This window comes from Gordionus sp. m RMFG-2023, chromosome 3, assembly GCF_954871325.1.
Source record: "Gordionus sp. m RMFG-2023 chromosome 3, tfGorSpeb1-WG-v2, whole genome shotgun sequence".
NCBI classification, from domain to species: Eukaryota; Metazoa; Nematomorpha; class Gordioida; order Chordodea; family Parachordodidae; genus Gordionus; species Gordionus sp. m RMFG-2023.
In genome coordinates, this window is record NC_088777.1 from 41,026,677 (window position 1) to 41,046,993 (window position 20,317).

General features: G+C 28.4%; 1 protein-coding gene across 2 annotated transcripts; it reads right to left on the reverse strand.

Moving 5' to 3' along the window:
* Window positions 1-255: 255 nt before the first annotated feature.
* LOC135926622 (putative uncharacterized protein DDB_G0282133) lies at window positions 256-18,486 on the reverse strand. 2 transcript variants are annotated; one of them, XM_065462548.1, is made up of 18 exons: window positions 18,337-18,486; window positions 17,969-18,052; window positions 17,435-17,886; window positions 17,115-17,342; window positions 15,364-15,969; window positions 14,801-14,962; window positions 14,301-14,412; window positions 11,849-11,958; window positions 10,519-10,661; window positions 10,117-10,253; window positions 9,910-9,968; window positions 6,345-6,645; window positions 5,798-5,944; window positions 4,297-4,461; window positions 2,911-3,054; window positions 2,587-2,711; window positions 2,202-2,373; window positions 256-1,798 (listed from the first exon to the last, which is right to left on the reverse strand). In XM_065462548.1, exons 2-18 carry the CDS (start codon window positions 18,039-18,041, stop codon window positions 462-464), a joined length of 4,473 nt encoding a protein of 1,490 aa, XP_065318620.1. In that variant the 5' UTR covers window positions 18,042-18,052; window positions 18,337-18,486; the 3' UTR covers window positions 256-461. The 2 variants fall into 2 exon arrangements, with proteins under 2 accessions (XP_065318620.1, XP_065318621.1); XM_065462549.1 differs by having other exon boundaries at window positions 18,451-18,479.
* Window positions 18,487-20,317: the final 1,831 nt, after the last annotated feature.

The window sequence follows — 20,317 nt, forward strand, 5'->3', positions numbered from 1 at the left end:
TTATCTTGTAAATATTTAGGCATCTTTCCTACAAATAATATGGGTGACCGTCAAAAAAAGGATTTTTGTCAGAACTATTAAAAATGTTATGCGTTTTGACAATTTTTATACATTTAAAAATGAGTTTTATTTTTTGTATAGGATTGGTAGCGGACCCTAACAAATAATGGCAAAAAATAAGATTCAGCCCGGTACTGTATTTATCTTTGATCATTGTTATTAAATTTAATCATGTATTTTATTTATCCTGTGGATATAAAAGGTATAGTATAATAGATGACATAAATAAATATATAATATATTTAATTTATACATAATGTTTACAAAATATATAATATCTATGTTCTCAATATACAATATTTAATAACTTGATATTGATATTACATTTTTTTTAAAAAATTAAAATACAACATCGATAATAAAAAAATTTTTTTGTAGAATGCTAATGATTATTTGTTTATTTATAAAATAGCATCTTCTGGATCATTGTATATGTTAAATATATTTTGTGCTAGAGGGGAAGATACAGGAGAGTCCTCAACAACTGTTTCTATCATTTTTTCATCGTTTTTAACCGGTTGACCCAATCTAGCCCTGTAATCCGATAGATTTAGTTTCACTTTGCTATTAGCGTTTTTGTGTTTTTCACCATCGGTCGTTGCTATTCTGTTTGTTCGCCTAGGTATTTTGAAATCGGACATTGTCGAAGTTAAAACTGAGGGGAGAGGTGTCGAATTAAAGGTCGTGGAAGAAGTATGAAGAGGGGTGGGGCTAGTTATCTCATCGACCCCAATAATCTGAGAGAAAGGCTGTATTAAAATAACTCCGGATTGATGTAAACCATTATGGTTGGGCTCGGGTTGTGCCACCCCAGATTTGACAGAAGAACGGCGAGCGGCTGATAACCTCGGATCTCGGCTGACCATTAGAGACCTGGGATCCAATGGATTACAACCCGTGATAAGTGGTGTTGGATTACAACTTGCATTGCCATTAAAACCTTTTTTAAGAGTTTCCTTCCTATAAAACTTGTAACCAGGATGATCAAGACGAGGGTCGGAAGGCTTTTGATCAATGTTGGAAGTAGTTTCTCGCTTTTTAGCTTGCTGCTGCAGAATGTTTTGATCCCAGCGATGCTTATCAGGTAGCCCATCTATAAGTGAAAGAAACCATAATGAAGAGGATCTAATTCTCGGGACTTGTTCAATTTTTAAATCGATATTGGAATTCTTATTGAAGAGTAATTCGGTATGGTTATCATCATCATCGATATTTTGGTTATACCCGGCGACTTTCGCAGGAAGTCCGGAAGGAGAAGGAAGAGGCAGGATGGAGGCAGTAGGCGGCAAAGTTTGATAAGGTGGTCGAAATAATGGCATTTGATGAGGTGTTAAATTGGCTATGTTTGGCATATTAGTCATGTTGATGTTCGAAAGGTTTTGATGATGCAAATTTTGTTGAAGATTCTGTTGTAAGGTAAGCTGGTGTTGTAATTGAGGTATAGGAAATTGAGAAGGCTGGTTGTAAAGGTTGTTGGTAACGACGCCATTTATATTTGGGGGGAAAGGATTGTTATTCAAAAGTCCAAAATTGATGGACATAAGACGTGGGGGTACATTTTCCATATTATGTTGCTGAGATAACATCATAGGATTGTAATAAGGAGGTTTTGGTATATTATCAGGATCGTTGGAAGCGAAGTGATTTTGTTTTTGATTATTGGGGGTAAAATTCGGTCTATTTTGATTATTTTTATTGTAACGTTGGGGTTTATTGTCGGAGTATTTGGTTTTTTCGTCTATTGTGTAAATTAATTGTTAGATTTAGACACAAAATAAGCATAAAATTATATGGGCTCCTTGCATATACTATACGATATTATAGTTTGTATCATGAAGCAAAGAAAAATATAAAAGTATTTTTTTATATGCTTATATAAAACGATGAGGAAACTTAAATTACACGCTATTTTTTTTATTTCAAAGAACTTCCAAATCCCTATATATTGTGCTTAAAATTTTGCATGCATCAAAAAGAATAAATGGATAGTTATTTTAATCCATAGCATTGAATGCTTATGATTAATTTTAATAATACGGCGCAATTGTTAACAAATACTTTTTTAACTATTTTAATAATAAAATACGAATATTTGAATATTAGAAAAAATAATGGCATCATGAGCCTAATATTTATGATACCTTCTTCACCAGTTTTAGAAGGAGGACGTTCGTTTCGATTTCTGTTGAAACGGCCTCGTCCTCGTCCTCTGTCGTTTTTAGCAGATTGATAATTATTTTTGGTGGTAAAGTTGGACTTATTATACCCGTATTGTTTTTGTTCCTTTCGGCTATTGTTATTGTAATCGCGTGACTAAGTAAAAAAAAAATTATATTCATATAATATCCTCTTTTTTTCTTTTTCTCTTTCTCTCTTCCTTCCTTCCTTCATAGAGAAAACCTTCAATTTCATAAGGGCAAATCAAGTTTCAAAAATATAATTATATAAGAAATCTTGTGAGTTGGCACAAGAGCTCAAATTTTTTAAAAAAATTGGAAAAAATAATCAAGATTTTTTTTAAAAAACCTTATCTTTCCAATTGTTTTTATCGTTGTAATTATCTTCATGTTGGTCTTGATAAAACTTTCTGTCCGTACTAAAATAAAGTTGACGTTGAGTTTCTTTACTATTGCTATTATCCTTTTTGTCGGCTATTTAAAAATAAGTGAATATTTAAAAAAAAAATTTTTTAATATTCATTGATAGTAAAGTGAAATTAGAACTCTATAATAATAAAAAAAATGTGTTGTTGCCAAATTAATAAACTACAGATAATATGGTGAATAACCGTAAATATGCCTCGTTTCAAAAAAAAAAAAATTAATATTTTGAAAATATAATTATTTAAACCATTAGTGGAAACGTTAGCTGGAGTAGCACTTCCCAAAAACCCCAAAATAGAACCCAAGCCCATATTCATTCTTTCTTCTTTTTCATCTTCTACGTCGTCATCCTCATGTTCACTTTCTTCCTTTTTTCCTATGGATTTGTATGCTTTCATTGAAATGTAACGAGACATAAATAAAAAAAATTAAAAAAGAAAGGGGAGGGGGGGGGGGAATTTGTTATAATATAAATAAATTAAAATTCATAGAAGAATTATCGTTTTTTTAAATGCGTCCCCTTTTTTATTAATAGCGTAGCAGTTGATTAGATGGTATCCTAAATTATAGAGGTTGCCACTATAATGTGGGAGATTGGCCATTATAAAGAGGTGGACATTTTCAAAATATTAAAAATGTTTTAGTGCCTTTTTAGGAACACAATTATGTTTTCTTAGAATTATATTGGTTGGAAAATTTTTTTTATTTGTTTTTTTAAATCGCTTCATTTAAGGCCATTTCTAGACACAACGTTTTTTCAAATCGAGACAGCTTAATAGATGTATCCCTCCAAACACAAAGTTTTTTTAATGCGTGCAATTTTGCGTTTTTTAGACATTACATTTATCCCAGAATATCTAAGAACAATTGCAAATCTTAGCAAATATGACAGGCATGTTGTAATTGAAACATTTTTTTACAATTTACAGAAATTTTATGCAATTTACATATTTATTGATATATTATAAACAATTATAAATGTATCTCTTAATTCAATATTGTAAAACATGTATTTTAAGATATTCATTGCCTAGATTTTTTATGCGATATTGTAAATTTTATAATAAAAATATAGAAACTTATCTAGTTAATAATATTTTAATAAAAGTAATATATTTAAAAATTAAGTCTTTTCTCTTAGATAACTTATCTCTCTAAATATTCAGTTTGCTTATTCTGCTTGTATAAGTTATTTGAAAAAATTTGATCCTGTAAGAACTTTATATGCTTTTTATATGTAAATAGTATTAGCAATAAAGAAACATTGGTCCCTTTTCTGGGGATATAGTACTTTTTGCACAAATTGTTTGTTAAAATAATTTGTAATATAATTAATCAGCTGTATAATAAAAATCGATTGTTGTTTGGAAGTAAAAAAATTTATGAAAAACATGTCTTAGAAAACACTTAAAAAATTTTGTGTGGAAATGGCCTTGCTTCTTAATACATATTTATATATTTCTTATATATTAGAAAAAATTTGAAAATAAAATATTTAGAAAAATAAATAAAATATAACCATGACTTTAATAATAAAGAAAATAAAGTGAATTGCCTTGAATTGCCAATAGTTTTACCAATTCGTTTCAAAATTAACAATTAAATAACAATGGTATATGGTTTAATGCAAAACCATTAGTGGAGGAAGCGGCAGCTGGAGTAGCGTTTCCCAAAAAGCCCAAGATAGAACCTAAGCCCATACCCATCCTTTCTTCTCTTTCATCTTCTTCGTCGTTATCTTCATCCTCGCTTTCTTCCTTTTTTTCTACGCATTCTTTGCTTGCCTTAACGTGATGTTCTATTATATTTTATTTTTTTAAATTTGAATTCAAGTTAGTTGGGTATGAATATTATATTTATATATAATTTATAATTTGCATTTTTAAAAAAACCAAAATAAATAGATATTAAAGTTAGGATTTTATCAATATGAACATTTGAATTGTTAAAAATACATAAAAATAATTTTTGGAAGGCTTTACGATATTTATAAATATGGGCTAAAATCGATCTGATACTAAATTTGTAGATTTTTAAAAAATTCCTTAAATCGTATTATATGCATTTATCTTACTTATTTTTACAATGGGTGAAAAGAATGATAAGCTTAGAGTCTAGACTTGAAAAACAGGGATTTCAGGATATATACTTTATATAGAATTGGTGGAGGCTTCAAAAAGATATCATTGACAAAAAAATTATTCAATAGTAAATAATTTATTTAAATTTGGGTCAGTAGTATTTTTTTTGTATGTATAACCCCACTTCATATAGCATATTCGTTCATTTGCAATATTTTAGTATGCATTTATAAATTACACTAAAAATCATAATACTCAATTTAAACTAAATATCTTTATTTATTAATAAATTATACAATAAGATAATAAAATATTATTATTCATAAATATCATCCAGTTGAGTTTTGCATACCCTTTCGTTTTTATTACAGTATTGATTTCGATCAGGTGTAGAGAACTTATGAGATTTAATATATAATTCATGTAGAATAGAATTCTAAATATCATACATAATTATCTTAAGATTTTATCTTAGTAGTAGGGAATTTTTTTATGTATTATTTCATAGTATTCTATAGCTTCATTTGGGCTTGCCCATTCCATAATATCAATTCAATCGTACAATACTTATGAATGTTAAAAAAAATTGAGTAGACTAGTAATGAATATTTTTATATTTTATCTTTGAATGCATGTAGAGCCCTGGCCCCAATTTATTTGTTTTCAAGCGCAGCCAGATTTAACAAAAATGCTTTACATTACTTTTTTTCAAAACAAATTTATATTTTCTTATCTAGGGCAGAATATTTTAAACAATAGGTAACCCCCCCCCCGCAGTTAATCTGCTGATAGTACCAGGAAGAATCATATAAGATGTAAACTTAATGTGAGGTCTGTTAAATGTAATGTAAAAAGGATCCTTAATGATAAAACTTTGAACTTACAATGGAGATAAATTTAGTTCCTATATTAACTAAATAGAGTTAATTTAGTACTAACAGAATAAACGTCACTTTAATAATACCCAAAAAAGAATTGCCTATAAATTGAGCGCTTTGTTTTAAAATTAACAATTAATAAACTTATCATATATATGTGTGTGTAAATGTAAACCATTAGGGATGAAAGCATTCTCTTGAGTAGCAGTTCCCAAAAAACCCAACATAGAGCCCAAGCCCATACTCATCCTTTCCTCGTTATCCTCATCTTCACTTTCATCATTTTTTTCTTCGGATTCTTTGTTTGCTTCATCGAGATGTTCTAGGATTTTTTTAAAAAATAATAATTTGTAATTAATTCATGTTAGGGGGGTTTAGGGCCGCGCCCATCTCTAAGAGATACAAACAATCTAATTTTAATATAAAAACAAAGGGAATTTAAAGGAAATAAATTTATACTCATGTTTAATCCTCATAGGTACTTTTATCAAGGAGGGGGGGGGGGGGTATGAATTATAATGATAATTTAAATTAAAGAGGGGGTAAAGTGGGGATATGAGTTTTGCTGCTAATTGAAATTTTCTATTTTTTTGGTTGGGAGGGGGAGGGGGGGGATCTTGGGATAATATAAAGGGGTGCAGGGTGTAATAACGTCATTGGCTCAAGGGGTAGAGAAATAGCTAAATCCTCGTGTAGAAAAAATTAATGTAAATAAATTAAACCCTCAATAGTCAATTTAGTTAGACTATTTTCCCTGTCCCAGTCTTCCTCTTGGTCTTTGCCGTCTTGTATTATATTTCCCGGTTTTAAGTTATTATTATTATATTTCGAAATAACTAATTTCGCGTTTTCTTTAGCGGTTCTACCAAAAGGAGATTGTGAAGAGCGGGAAGTGTTGGAAGATCGTAAAGTTTCGTCCATGATGTCCTCGCTACTTTCTGCTCCAAACAATTCGGCTTCATCGTAATTACCACTTCTACTATTTGTTGTATCCGTTAGGGAAGATGAATTATTGACTGACTTCTGTGATATTTGTTTTCCAGATATACAATTGATTTTTTTAAATAGCAAGTAAATGGTATGTTTTAAAATAGAGAGAACATTAATATATATAAATATGTCGTATTGGGATATGGAATCATGTGGGATTCGGAATCCCAACGTTTAAATCTTTTTATTCCGAATCCCCATGAAAAAAATAATAATATTATAATTACTTTTCTTCTCTTTTTTTGCGGCTGGCACCATATAATTAAAATGCCAAAATAAGGGATTTAAAAAGAGAATTTAAAAAAAAAGTAAATAGTATAAAATTAAGGCATATAACGAATGAAAAGGGATGAGGTTAAGACTTTTTTGTTTTAAAAAATATATTTATAAAAAAATCCGAATTATTGCAACAATTATTCAATGCAATATGGCATTTCGTTGAACATTTAAGAAGGGACCCGAACCGTTATTTATAACAGTTCAGTTTGGTTACGGTTCAGTATATAAAAAATTATAATAGTTTATTTTTGAGCTAACCGTTTTTAAAAATCAATTAAGGATACTATGTATCTTTAGGTAGGTTGAGCCAAATAAGGTCAGACTCATTTAGAGATTGTTAAAACTAAATTATTTATAACAACGAACAAATTTTAAGTTGAGATTATCAAAATGTTTTTTAAAAAAAAAGGCTAAGGACCAATATATATTTTTATTTAGTAATTTTATATATTTTTATATAGTTGTTTTAAAATTTTAGTGTTTATCATTTTTTTTTAAATTATACCAATATCAATATTATCAAAATAATATTTTAAAAAATAAAACAAATAACAATGGCAATATTTTGAAGTTTTGGAAGCAGGAAAATTTATTTCCTTTTTTGAGAATAGAGAGTAAAATTTTGTCAGCCCTAGCAAATTCGGCTTCTAGTGAAAGGTTATCGTACACAATTGAAATAAAAAAATAGATATTCTTCTTTTTCTAAGTAAAAATTTGGATTTATAATATGTATTTATTTTTTGTTATTATGAATTATGGAATTAAAGAAATAAATAGAATAAATTCAAAAAAGTGCAAAAAATTATAGCATTAAAGTTTTGAAAAATTTAAAAACACCGTGAATTTTAAAGCGTGAAAAAAATATTGCCTTTCGTGAGCGGGCGGATCGGGTTGAAAATTTTTTAGTGGTAAGCGTGAATGGGCGTGAATATTTTTATTGCCACATTTATTTTTCTACATTTAATTTATATTAAAACCATTTTTTCGAGTATTTAATGATTTAAAGCATAAAAGTAATACATATTAAATAAAATATCTCTAACCGTAATGAACCTTTATAATTAGCTGAACCGAACCGAACCTTTATAAATTTCTTCTCAAGAACCGTAACCAAATTATAATTTTTTATATATTGAACCGTAACCAAACTGAACCGTTATAAATAACGGTTCGGGTCCCTGCATAAATGTTCAATGAAATGCCATATTGCATTGAATAATTGTTGCAATAATTCGGATTTTTTATAAAAAAAATTTCTGGTGCCAGCCAGGAGGAAAAAAAATATAATTTAATTGTTTTTTAAAAAAAAAAGATTCCGAATCCTCTTAAATATTTTTTTAAAAATTTTTTATTTTTGTTATAAATATCTGAACCATAACCGTAACCGATATAATTATTTTTTGAAGGAGTAAAAAGAACCTTTATAAAAACGGTTAAACCGGTTCAGTTTTTATATTTTAGAAATGGAAATAATTTGAATATCCAGAATTATATTAACGTGCTCTTGTAGAAAGGGCTTTTTGTGTTATCGTCACAAAAAACAAAAAGGAATCCATTTATACTTGAAAATATATTACTTATAAGTTCAAATAATATATTTAAAAATGAGTTATTTTGAATCTTATATATTTTTTTATATATAATTCATAGATGCTTATAATAAAAATAAATTAGAAGATGGTGTTGCTTCAATAAAAAAAAATTTCTAACCGTAATGAACCTTTATAATTAGCTGAACCGAACCGAACCTTTATAAATTTCTCCTCAAGAACCGTAAACAAAACGTAACCATTATAATTTTTTATATACTGAACCGTAACCAAACTGAACCGTTATAAATAACGACTCGGGTCCCTGCATAAATGTTCAATGAAATGCCATATTGCATTGAATAATTGTTGCAATAATTCGGATTTTTTATAAATATATTTTTTAAAACAAAAAAGTCCTCATCTTCATTCATTATATGCCTTAATATACTATTTACTTTTTTTTTAAATTCTCTTTTTAAATCCCTTATTTTGGCCTTTTAATTATATAGTGCCAGCTGCAAAAAAAGAGAAGAAAAAGTAATATATTTTAATATTTTTTAAAACAAAAATGTCTTAACCTCATCCCTTTTCATTTATTATATGCCTTAATTTTATACTATTTACTTTTTTTTAATTCTCTTATTTTGGCCTTTTAATTATATGGTGCCAGCCGCAAAATAAGAGAAGAAAAAGTAATTATATTATTTTATTTATTTTTCATGGGGTTCGGAATATTTTTTAAATATTTTAAAAAAAAATATTTTAAAAAAAAGATCCCGAATAAAACGTGGGGATTCCGAATCCCACATGATTCCATATCCCAATACGATATATATATCAGATATTTGTAGGCGAACCAAGCATAAAATTTTAAAAATAGGGTTGTGCCAATATGAAAATGATCTCTTATAAATGTGTATAATGATCCCAGAATTTACATCAAATTGTTCGCTAATTTTTTTTGTGCATAAACATCATGGAATATCGATATAACATTAAAACTTGTTAAAAACGAAATTTATTATAAGGCTACGCTTGAATCCGCCGATCAAAAGTTTACTCAGGATAGGATAGGCAAAAAATTGTTAAAATCTGATCCATAACATAGGCTCATTTCATTTGCCGATACTGAACCCTCCTTAAAATATTTTTGTTTGATAACTTATTTTAACGTTTTATTGTCATTCCAAGATGGTTATGCATTAAAAATTTATTACGTGATCTTGTGTCAGTCAATTCCGAGATAAGTATAACCCATATAGATCTATCTAAATTAAATAAACTCGGGCCGAGCTGGGTTTAAGATATTTTTTGCAAAACTCTGTCCGAGACAGAAAACATAAATTTAAATTATATACAAGCGCACTTATTTCAATTTCCCTTTGAAACAATGCGTGCCAGCCCAAAATTTATTAGAGACTTATGCAAATCTCCGATATATAAATAAGGATCAAATAAAAGAAGTCAATCTATAATATGTTTGTACTTGAAATGATACTACAGATTTCGATTTGGCGATTAATGTGAGACGTTCTTGATCATTTCCTGAATTTAAAACAAATTATACCCATCTTATATATCAAAAAAAGAACAAAAATTATATAAGAATGGCATGACAGATTAGAATTTATGTGAGAAATAATTTCAACACAAATAAAAAGCCCTATTTAACATTCAATTTATAAATAATTACCTGTATTTTTAGATATATTTTGATTTTTCATAACATTTGCTAAAAATCCAAAAGTAGATTCTTGATAATTATTATTTTCGTCAGCATCATCATCATCTTCATCATCAACAACAGTTTCCGATGCGTAAAACCCATGGCTAATCAAACAAAAAAATCATAAAAGCATTCAGGTAATATATTAGTTAATGACATCGTAAAGATATTTTCAAAAACCCATTATTAGAAGATTAATTCCAATGAAACAAATAATTCTTACTAAACGGGTCCACTTAATTGATGATTTATTTAGGAAAATTAAAAAATCAATCGCTTAAGCTTTACTACTTCAATTACATATGATCTAATGCTATTTTATATAATCAGTATTATAATATTTTGGTAAAACAATATTTTTATTCGTACGTATAAAATTGATCCTTAGCTTGGTATTTAACATTGACTTCCGAGTTTTGGCCAATCATTTCGTCGGTTTCTTCATTTAATTGTTGGCCATCTGGAAAGGATTCAGATTCTTTTTGAGTTTCGTTAGGATTCTTAGTCAACACCTTTTGACAAAGAGGGCACAATAAATACAACAAGAAATATATTAAACATTTTCTTTTCATTTAATTATTAATTTACAGTGGGTATATAAGGGATTATACTATACCCCTCATCGCCCTAGTATAATTGAAATGATAATAATTTTGTTAAATTCAATAGTAAGGAATCAATTAGCAAACGTATATGGTGTATATTTATGGCTCTTATTTAATCCCTCAGAACTAAAACTAAAGTGTTCAGTAATAAATCTCTAAACGCCCAGAATAAATACTTAATGCAAAAAATACTGAATTATCCAGAACAAATAATAACTCAGATATAAAACCAAAGCGTTCAGAATAAAAAAAATGAATAGCTCAGAAAAATATATAACGCTCTGACCTTTAAAAAATTTTTATTTAAATCCATGAAAATTTTCTCTTTTTTTGCAAATTTTATTATTTTCTAGGTATATAATATCCAGTCGTATAATAGAGAAATGAATGCTATCAATAACTTTTTTTATATTTTTATTGGATATTTTTTTAAATTATATTTTTTTAATATTTCAATTAAAATCCATGCCAAGTTATCTTGTTTAAAAGATTTGACTTACCTCCCACTCATAATTTATAGTCATTCCGATGGTTAATCAAACAGTCGAAAGAGCTTATTTTGAAAACAACTGCCGTGATATCTTCTAAACTAGGTTTTTTTTACCCACTCCCCAATAACCTAGATCTAAGGACATAGTTATAATAGGGCTCAATAAATCTTTTTATTAATTTAATTGATGCCCTTTTGTTAGAATAAGTTTTTACCCCCCACCTCAATCCATTACAACTAACCTAGACCCCAGAACCTAGAGTGATGATTAATTTTAATAATCAACAAAAAATCTTTTTTATTAGCTTTCATTTGATACCCTTGTCGAGACATTATTTTAGAAAAAAATTTTAAACCATCCCTCATAACTTAGCCAAGCATGTTAAAATAAGTATTTTTGACTTTTAAGGCCACATTTATAGTAAACGCGTTTTGTTCAAGCGTTACACTATTACAAAATAAAGCTAAGCCAATAAATAGGTATAGCAGAAAAGGGACAAAAAATTCTGAGCGTTTTAGTCTTTTTATTCTGAGCGAATAATATAAATCTATATTAATTTTTTAAACTTTTATAAATATAAAATCTTATGTCATTTTTTTTTACCCCATTAAGTAATTCGGTTTTATCCTGCGTCAAAACGTCATGAGAAAATTTGCAGTTATCTCCGGAATAACACGTATTCCCAGTGTGGAAAAATTTACATGGAAATTCGGCTTTTGTAAAAATGTTGAAATAAAATAACAGTAAATAAAATATTACATTCTTAGCAAATAAATTGTGGTGTTATTGGTATCATTGCCATAATATTTATATGTAGAAATGATTCATTTATTAAAATACAATTTGAAGCGTCGCTGCACAAATACAAATTAGCTGTCATTTACAGTTAGCGCGAATTCGCGGTGAAGTATATAAAATTAATGGCGAAGTATATAATATAAAAATACCGCATATTATATATACTTCGCAGCAAATTCGCGGTAACTGTAAAAGGTTAGGTGGTGAAACACCAATTTAGTTTCCCTTTATAATTTCTTTTATTATAAATTATTTTAATGTTAAATTGTCAAAATGGTGCCCCACCAGCTAAGTATTGATAGACATTTAATTGAAAGAATCATACGTCTAGGCATTGTTGTGTCTTATTAAATAATAGCAAGTATCGGTATCGCCTGATACCCTTGGGTTTTTTTTCCTTACAACAATTTTTTTAGGTATCGCCTGATACCTGTGGGTTTTTTTTCCTTTATCAGTAATTAAACCAATACAGCAATTTTTTAAAAATTCTTGATTTCACATTCCCTTCTTTCCATAACACATAAAAATAAAACTAATAATAGCATTACATTATTTTTTTGCGCAAAAAATTGGTTCTCTTAAATTAATCTCAATGATTTATTCATTCATTTGCACATTGTCTACGGCCCGACCCGTCCTTTAAAAACTAGATAAGGGTGGCACTTGTTTCCCATTTTAATTTTATTATAACAATTTATTCTTTATAATAGACCTATATGAATAATATCGTTATGTGAGGTTGTTAAATTTATTCTAAGACTCTTTACTTTATTATTCATCATATTAATCGATATTAATTTAATCGATATCATTAATCATTTTAATGAATTTATAAAAGTTATAATCACAAATTAGATAAAAATTTAAGACTAAACTGAATTTTTATTGTGCTTAAATAATTTGGAATTTTTTTTACAGAGGTATCGGTGACCCGCTATATAAACATTTTTAACCTTTGAGTTAAAAGATAGATATGTGGTTCAAATTAACCAATTAGTAATTTATAAATATAATAAGACAACGAGAAGCAAGGACTAGGGCTGAAGATGACATTAGACAGTAGTAAAATGGAAGAATCAACCATCCATGGGTAAGAGGGTAGTTAGCTAAGATAAGGAAAACAAAAATGTGATATACTCTATTTTAATCTTCCAGAGTTTGATCAGGAACCAGAAACCTCTTATAATGAACCCATTTTATATTTCTAGAAATTGGTTCAAGTACAAGTAATTTATAAAATACCCCATCTAATTGCTATGCAGCAGCCCTTTTTTAGCTTAAATTAATTTTCATAATCAAAAAAAATTAACTTTTTTTATAAGAAAATTAAAATCAACCCACCATGTTATGATCCTCTTCGCCCATATTAATTAATTCTATCCTATTTTAAAAAATTAACAATCGTCTGTTTTCTTTGAAAAAATTATATTTCCTACAAATTGGTAGAGATAAGACAACAAATATCTTAACTCATATAAGAGAGGAAATTATGGAAGAAACATAGAAAATTACTTAGCCATAGGTCAATCTACTATTTTAGTGCGAACTTGAACGTTTCAAATGTTGCGTTGCAAAAGCATACAATTTATTTCAAATAGTATATGATCTAATTACCGCTTGGCGCTAAAAACCATTTAAAAAACGCAAAATGTGCTTCCATTCAAAACTTTTTTATTCATTTATTTTGAACGTTGGTCTACGAGTTCTTTAAGAACTCGGATATTTTGAAAGCCGACAAAACCTTGTTAACCAGATAAAAATAATAGAGGGGAGGCACTACAAATCCCTTCCCATAGTTGTTTAATTATATGTAAATTATATATATTAAAAAATACCTCATCTTCTACAGTGAAATATTTAGAAATTAATGAAATAAAAAGGTAGACTATCAATTTTTTTTATTGATAAGGTTAAAATTTTGAATCGACGATATAAAAAGGCAACCTCAATTTAAAAGGATTGCGTTACGTTTTTTTATTAAAAAAATACGGTAAAACGCAAACGCTCAATTTGTGCGCACTATTAAATATGCTACAATAATATATAAATAGTAAGTTTTTTGAACCTACTCAAAATAAAGGGGATCTGAAGAAAAATAATACCAAAACCCACTATTGAAAATTATGAAAAAAAAATTGATCAGGAACCAGAACCCTTTTTAGTCTGTTACAAACCTATGATCCTCAATAGAAACTGCAAAGTAAATGCTTAAAAAATGAAATAATATTTAAATATATTTTTTTTAAAAAAGTATTACAATGCATGAAAATGCAAGCGTCTCCTTTGGTGCATGTATTTTGGATATAGTATTTGCAAACCTCTTGCTTGGAATTTACGCTAGAATCGTGGCTAAATTTGCAATCATCTCCCTATAATAATAACAAGTATGTTGAGAAAGAGAAAAAATAATATTTCTTTTCCTAAAATGTATAATTCACTTATTACTCAGTATAAGTAGCGTTAGCCTGATTTGCGAACGTTTTAAATCTAATCATTAACAATCCCAGTTTTAACGATTTAAAAGTTGCCCGAAGAATACGGGATCAAATATAAGGTACATATCTAGTTTTCACGTTTTTGGGATTCTTGAGAGCGTTATTAATAAACAAGTTATAACAGTTAAGATAAACTTTATAACCAGGGGGTTTCAAATAATAAAAAAAATGGACCGCTATTTCAGCATTGAATTCGAGACATATTTCGAACCCGGTTTGGTTAGTATCTTTTTAGAGTCTAATAAATATTTTTAAAAAAAACTTTAGTGCAACGGCCTTCGGTGTAAAATTTGCAGATCGATTTTGGTTGGTGCTGTTGTACGTATTCGGATTTAACTTTATTGTTGCAAGGGCGATTAGCGTTTTGATTCTTATTTTTAAAATCTTGATGGTTGTTATATGATGGTCTATTATTTTTTCGATCCTTTATATAATATGAGCGTAATTTATAAATTACTTTTTTATAAATATAATAAATTGTTAAAATAATGTAACATCAGACTGGTATTACCAGTGGCACCATTAAAGGGAAGGGGGGGGGGGGGCGTGCTAAAGTATACGAGTAAAATATTTTCTGTTTTAGAACCCCTAAATGATAGGAATGACATCATTATGTCATTGTACACGAGTTTCTAATGAACTAAATGTCAGATTTTTCCTAAAAATAAAAAGTTAGTTTCAAAAATTAAGAATGAAACTCAAATATGTAGGTTATTTTTATTTAAATATTCACTTAAAAAATTGGTTGGACAATTTGCTAAAAAAATTCAGGTACCAAATGGAAGTTGAAAAAAAAAATATAATAATTTTAATAATAAAAGAAACCTTATCAAAACTCTTGTAGTTATTAGTTCCACTTCCTTGGTAATTTGCTTTCTTATTTTCTCCAGTCATTTCATTTTCTTCCGCGTACTCGTTTACTTCCACTTGTTCGTCATCGTTGTTAAAATTATTAGAAAAGTTTTTGTTCCCCTTGAAATTATTTCTAGCGGCTCCTCTACCCCTTCCTCTGTCATTGAAATTACCTCTCCGACCAAAATTTCCACCCCTACCCCTCTTGTTGTCGAATTTGTTGTTGTGATCAGGTCTTCCCCTATTTCCTCTTCCTCGGCCTCCTCCCCTGCCTCCACCTCTGCCCCTGGGTCCCGAAAATTTTCCCCTATTATTATAATTCGCGTTATAGTTCTTGCTAGGACTAAAATTATTATTTTTAAAAATTTTTGGGGAAGGCGTATCAAAATTTTTAGTAAATTTATTTGTAGACAGATCGTTAGGGCGATTAGGTTTGTAAGGGTGAGCTACGGGGAAAGGATTCGCCGTTTTTTCTTCCGAGAAGTTACTCTCGTTATTGCTGTATTCGCTTACACCCACTGATTTTCGCTCGTCTTCTAAATCTTCGTCTTTGCCTTCTGCGTTGGCAATACCAAATGCCTGTATTTGATAAAAAAAATGTAAATGAGTTTTTTGAGAATAATCACTAATCTGGGCTAAATGTTAATAACTGTGGAGTGGGACTATTCAAAAACGAATATGAATTATTAGTATTTGATTCTATTGAACGAATTGAATAATTTACTATTCGTAAGAGGAATTAGAATAAATGATGTGATTGTAAAAGGGTGTGGCTCAATCACAAAAATAAATAATAATTGGTTGCATAGGCGTAATCAGGAATGTCGAAATTTGATAACTTACTTTTTAAAAATTATTTTTTCGAGTTTTGTGTGAGGTAGTTTAGTTAAACGGCCCGATTTTTAATTTTAGCCAAAATAATATTGTAAGCCTCAAGATTTGACAAATAGAGGTTCAATCCTTTCTGCCATCTATTAGCAAAATCTCGTGGCTTACATAATATTATTTTTGCTAAAATCTTAATTGGGCCGTTTTTAAAAATTAACAAGAGTGTGGGAGGAGGGGGGGGGGGAGGTTAATAGCTTAGTAATATTTACAAAAAGAAAAATTCGAAAGAGGAAATGCTCGCCCTTACACTATGCTTACGATTAATATAATGAAAAATAAATGTTTTCAAATTGGTTACATTCGAATCATAATTGTCTCTAAATAAAATTGGAATTTGACGTATATTAACTTAGAATAACTTTTTTTAACCTTAGATTAAACATAAGCCAAAACTATATCATATCCCTTGTGGTATACTTAGGAGTCATAAACTTCACAAGTGGGAATATTAATAATAATCACGGGCAGAAATATCCAAGACAAAAATACCCTAATTTTAGAAGATGATTAAAAAAGGGTTACTTAAAAAATAATTTTTTTAAATTATAAAATTGGGGTATTTTGAAATGGATTTTTTCCTGAGACATAGCTGTCCGTGTTCGATTAAAATAAGAGTTTAAGGGTAATATTGGTAAAAATCAATTTCAAGATGTATTTTTCGATATTGCCAATAGTATATTTTTACAGTTACTCACTCAAGGGAGTAAATATTAACGTTCGCACATGATAATAATAAGAGGAAATGATAAGAGGAAAAATAGGTGATATTGTATAAAATATCAATTTTAGATAAAGGCTATCACAATTCTTGATCTATGTATTTTTTTTCTAATAACTTGTTTCTGTGCTAATCTCAGTTGCTTATCAAAATCTTCCTCGTAAGAATCGCCATTTACACCGCCTTTATTATATTGCGGCTTTTTTTTAATGAATTTTAGTTTTTTATCAATGGAAGTTTGCTCGACTGGATTCTCGTTTTCTTCCTTTTCAAACCACGTGGCCTTCAAGTTGTCCGAAACATTATCGTGGTCAAAATATTTTTGACGTGAGGCGTTAAAGTAGGGCTAATTAAAAAAGGATAAATAATTGTTTATTGAAATTTTTAAATTGTTTTTTAAAAAAAACTTTTTTGTAAATATAATTATATTATAATGACCTTTCCGGTGCGTTTATACGGTTGATCGGTTTTTTCGAAATTATTGGTTTCTCCAAATTTCCTTTTGCTAGCATATCTATTGGGCTTTAAAGCTTCTGTTTCAATCACGTGATCAGCTTTATTGCTAAGTTCATCGACATTGGCCCACCGTGATTTCTTTTCACGTTTAGGCGTAGTTATTTCGCTATTGTAATCAAGTGTAGGATTTAAAGGTGAGGGGTCATTCGATGAGTTATTCTCAATTATGGAATTAATAAAACCATCAACGGCTTGATCAGTTTGATCGATCTCAGAATTATGCGCGTTAATGGAATTTTCGATCTTATTAGACTTATCTTTGGATTTATATTGTTTATCTTTTTTATAGGGTTTCTTAGGGTGTGTTTTTATGTCCTGAAGGGGTAAGCATTTTTGGATTAAATCAGCTGTTTTCAATTTAAAACCCATTTTATCTAATAAAAATGATATAAAAAATTATGATCCAAAAAAGAAGAGCTATGTATTTTATTATTCAAAATAAAAGGGAAAAAGTACTTTTAAAATTTTCTTTTATATCATGACAATCTGTGTCAGAATCACCAGTTATTTCCCCTTCTTCGATATCCATTATGATGTAAACTATTTAGTTTGTATAAAACAACATTTTTATATAAAAATATTTGCGCATGCTCAAATCAATTTTAAAAATGGCAACGTTTTTTTTAATAATTGTAAATAAACGTTCGATTTAAACGATTGGCAACTAAAATTATAGTAAAGGATAAGAGGTAATTTTAATACCAATCAATTATTCTAATTCTGGGCAGATATTATCCATAAATTTAAACTACAAAAAAAGTAATATTTGATAATTATGCTTTAATTAATATAATCATTTAAATATAACCTATATTTATACAAACCTTCATGCTTTTTAAACAATAATATTCCATCTTATGAATTATAAACCTCGTTGGTGCAGTTAAAAAAAATGAAGGAAGAGAATTTTTGAATTTATTCAGACGGATTTTATTTACTTCAATAGGTAAGGAATCCCACAAAAAAAAACTCAGTTTTTTTTATAAATTTGTTATAATATAATTTTGAAGATTTTATGCTTTGCTAATATTTTATCTTGCTTTTGGCCTGTAAACATAAACATAAAATATATAGAATTTGCGCTTAAATTTTTTTAAAGTAATTTTTTTAAAAAAAAAAATATATATTGTACGAACGAATTCAAAATTATTTGTTTTCCTTTTTCATTTCGTAAGGATAAAAAAAAAAGAAAGAAGAGAATATTAAAAATAAAAAACAAATAAATAATAAATTTTATTTATTTTTTTACTGGAGCGGTTCAAATAAATAGAAAAGAAAAATATATAAATAAAAATGTGTTCTATTTTTGAAAGCTAGATAAAAAAAAATAATAAACAAAAAACAAAAATGGCGAATCTATAAATGTTTGTGAAAGAAAAGAAAGTGAAAAAAATAAAAATATGCAAACTTATGATTAATTGAGAATTTAAAATTGTTGGATTTTGGATACTATAAATGATTTCGAGAAAAACCAATTTGTGGCAAAGCCATTCCAAAAAAGTCAATTTTTTTTTAAAAAAACTACTAAACAATGAAAAATAAAATCAATACTTTTTCCTATTTTTTTTAATATATATTGGTAAAATGGAAGGAAACCACAAAAATTATATCGATTTCATTTTCTTTTCCAGTTTGCTAGCCTATTTCTATTTCGTGTGCCTGCGTTTTAATATGCTATGAGTATGATTTGTGATTTTTTTTAAAAAAAAACTTCACTTGTCATTTTTGGTCAGAAATTCCCCTCAACAAATGCCCCTTCTCAAACTTGTCAACACAATTGAAAAGGGTGACAAACTAAAAATCCTTACCTTACTTCTCATAAAAGCAATTCTTACGGTCATGACTTGCCACCACGTCTGGTGCCTATTATTAAAATCTATCCGCCCGTAACCAGAATATTTTTAGAATCATGGAAAAAATTTCCTTTATCTTATCCTGTTTTTTAAGAAATTTATTGTGACAGGAAAAAAATAATATGAAGGAAATATAACATTTGATACAGGGACCCGGTGTGAACTGTAACGAACCTTTAAACCATTATAAATATCTGAACCGAACGGCTATAATTTATTTTTGAAGGAGTAAAAAGAACCTTTATAAAAAAAGGCTAAACCGGTTCAAACCTGTTCAGTTTTTATATTTTAGAAATGGAAATAATTTGAATATCCCTAATTATATAAACTTGCTCCTATTGTACTGGCGGTTCCCGCAACACAAGTTTCTGTAGAAAGGGCCTTTTCGGGGCTAAAATTTGTGTTATCGTCACAACGAGCAAAAAGTAATCCATTTATATTAGAAAATATATTACTTATACGTTCAAAAATAAATTAGACGATGGTGTTGCTTCAATAAAAAAAAAATTTCTAACCGTAATGAACCTTTATTTTATAATTAGCTGAACCGAACCTAAACTTTTTAAATTTTTTCTTTAGAACCTAACCAAACGTAACCATTATAATTTTTTGCATACTGAACCGTAACCAAACCGAACCTTTATAAATAACGGTTCGGATCCCTGATTTGATATACGAAATATGAAGTTAGTCCACTTGCTAAACAATGACCAAATTTTTTTAAAAATACAATAAGACCCATTTATTTTTTAATATTTATTAACGGAATTACATGGTAGAATCCAACCTACTATACATCAACCCCCCCCCCAAGGATGGAGTATAAAATAACATGTTCCTTGCTGAATTCGAACCCAGAACTAGAGGATTGTGATACACGCATGAACCGTAGCCACTGCGCTACTTCGAAAGCATCAACATTTTTTGTATGTAAGGATAAAATTTTAATAAA

Coding starts and splice junctions, on each gene's coding strand:
- LOC135926622 (XM_065462548.1), bottom strand. CDS start 18,041: ATGGATATCGAAGAAGGGGAAATAACTGGTGATTCTGACACAGATTGT. Junction 15,970..17,114: donor TGAGATTAGCACAGAAACAA/GTTATTAGAAAA, acceptor TATCAAATACAG/GCATTTGGTATTGCCAACGC. Junction 11,959..14,300: donor CGCTTGCATTTTCATGCATT/GTAATACTTTTT, acceptor TTTTTACAAAAG/CCGAATTTCCATGTAAATTT.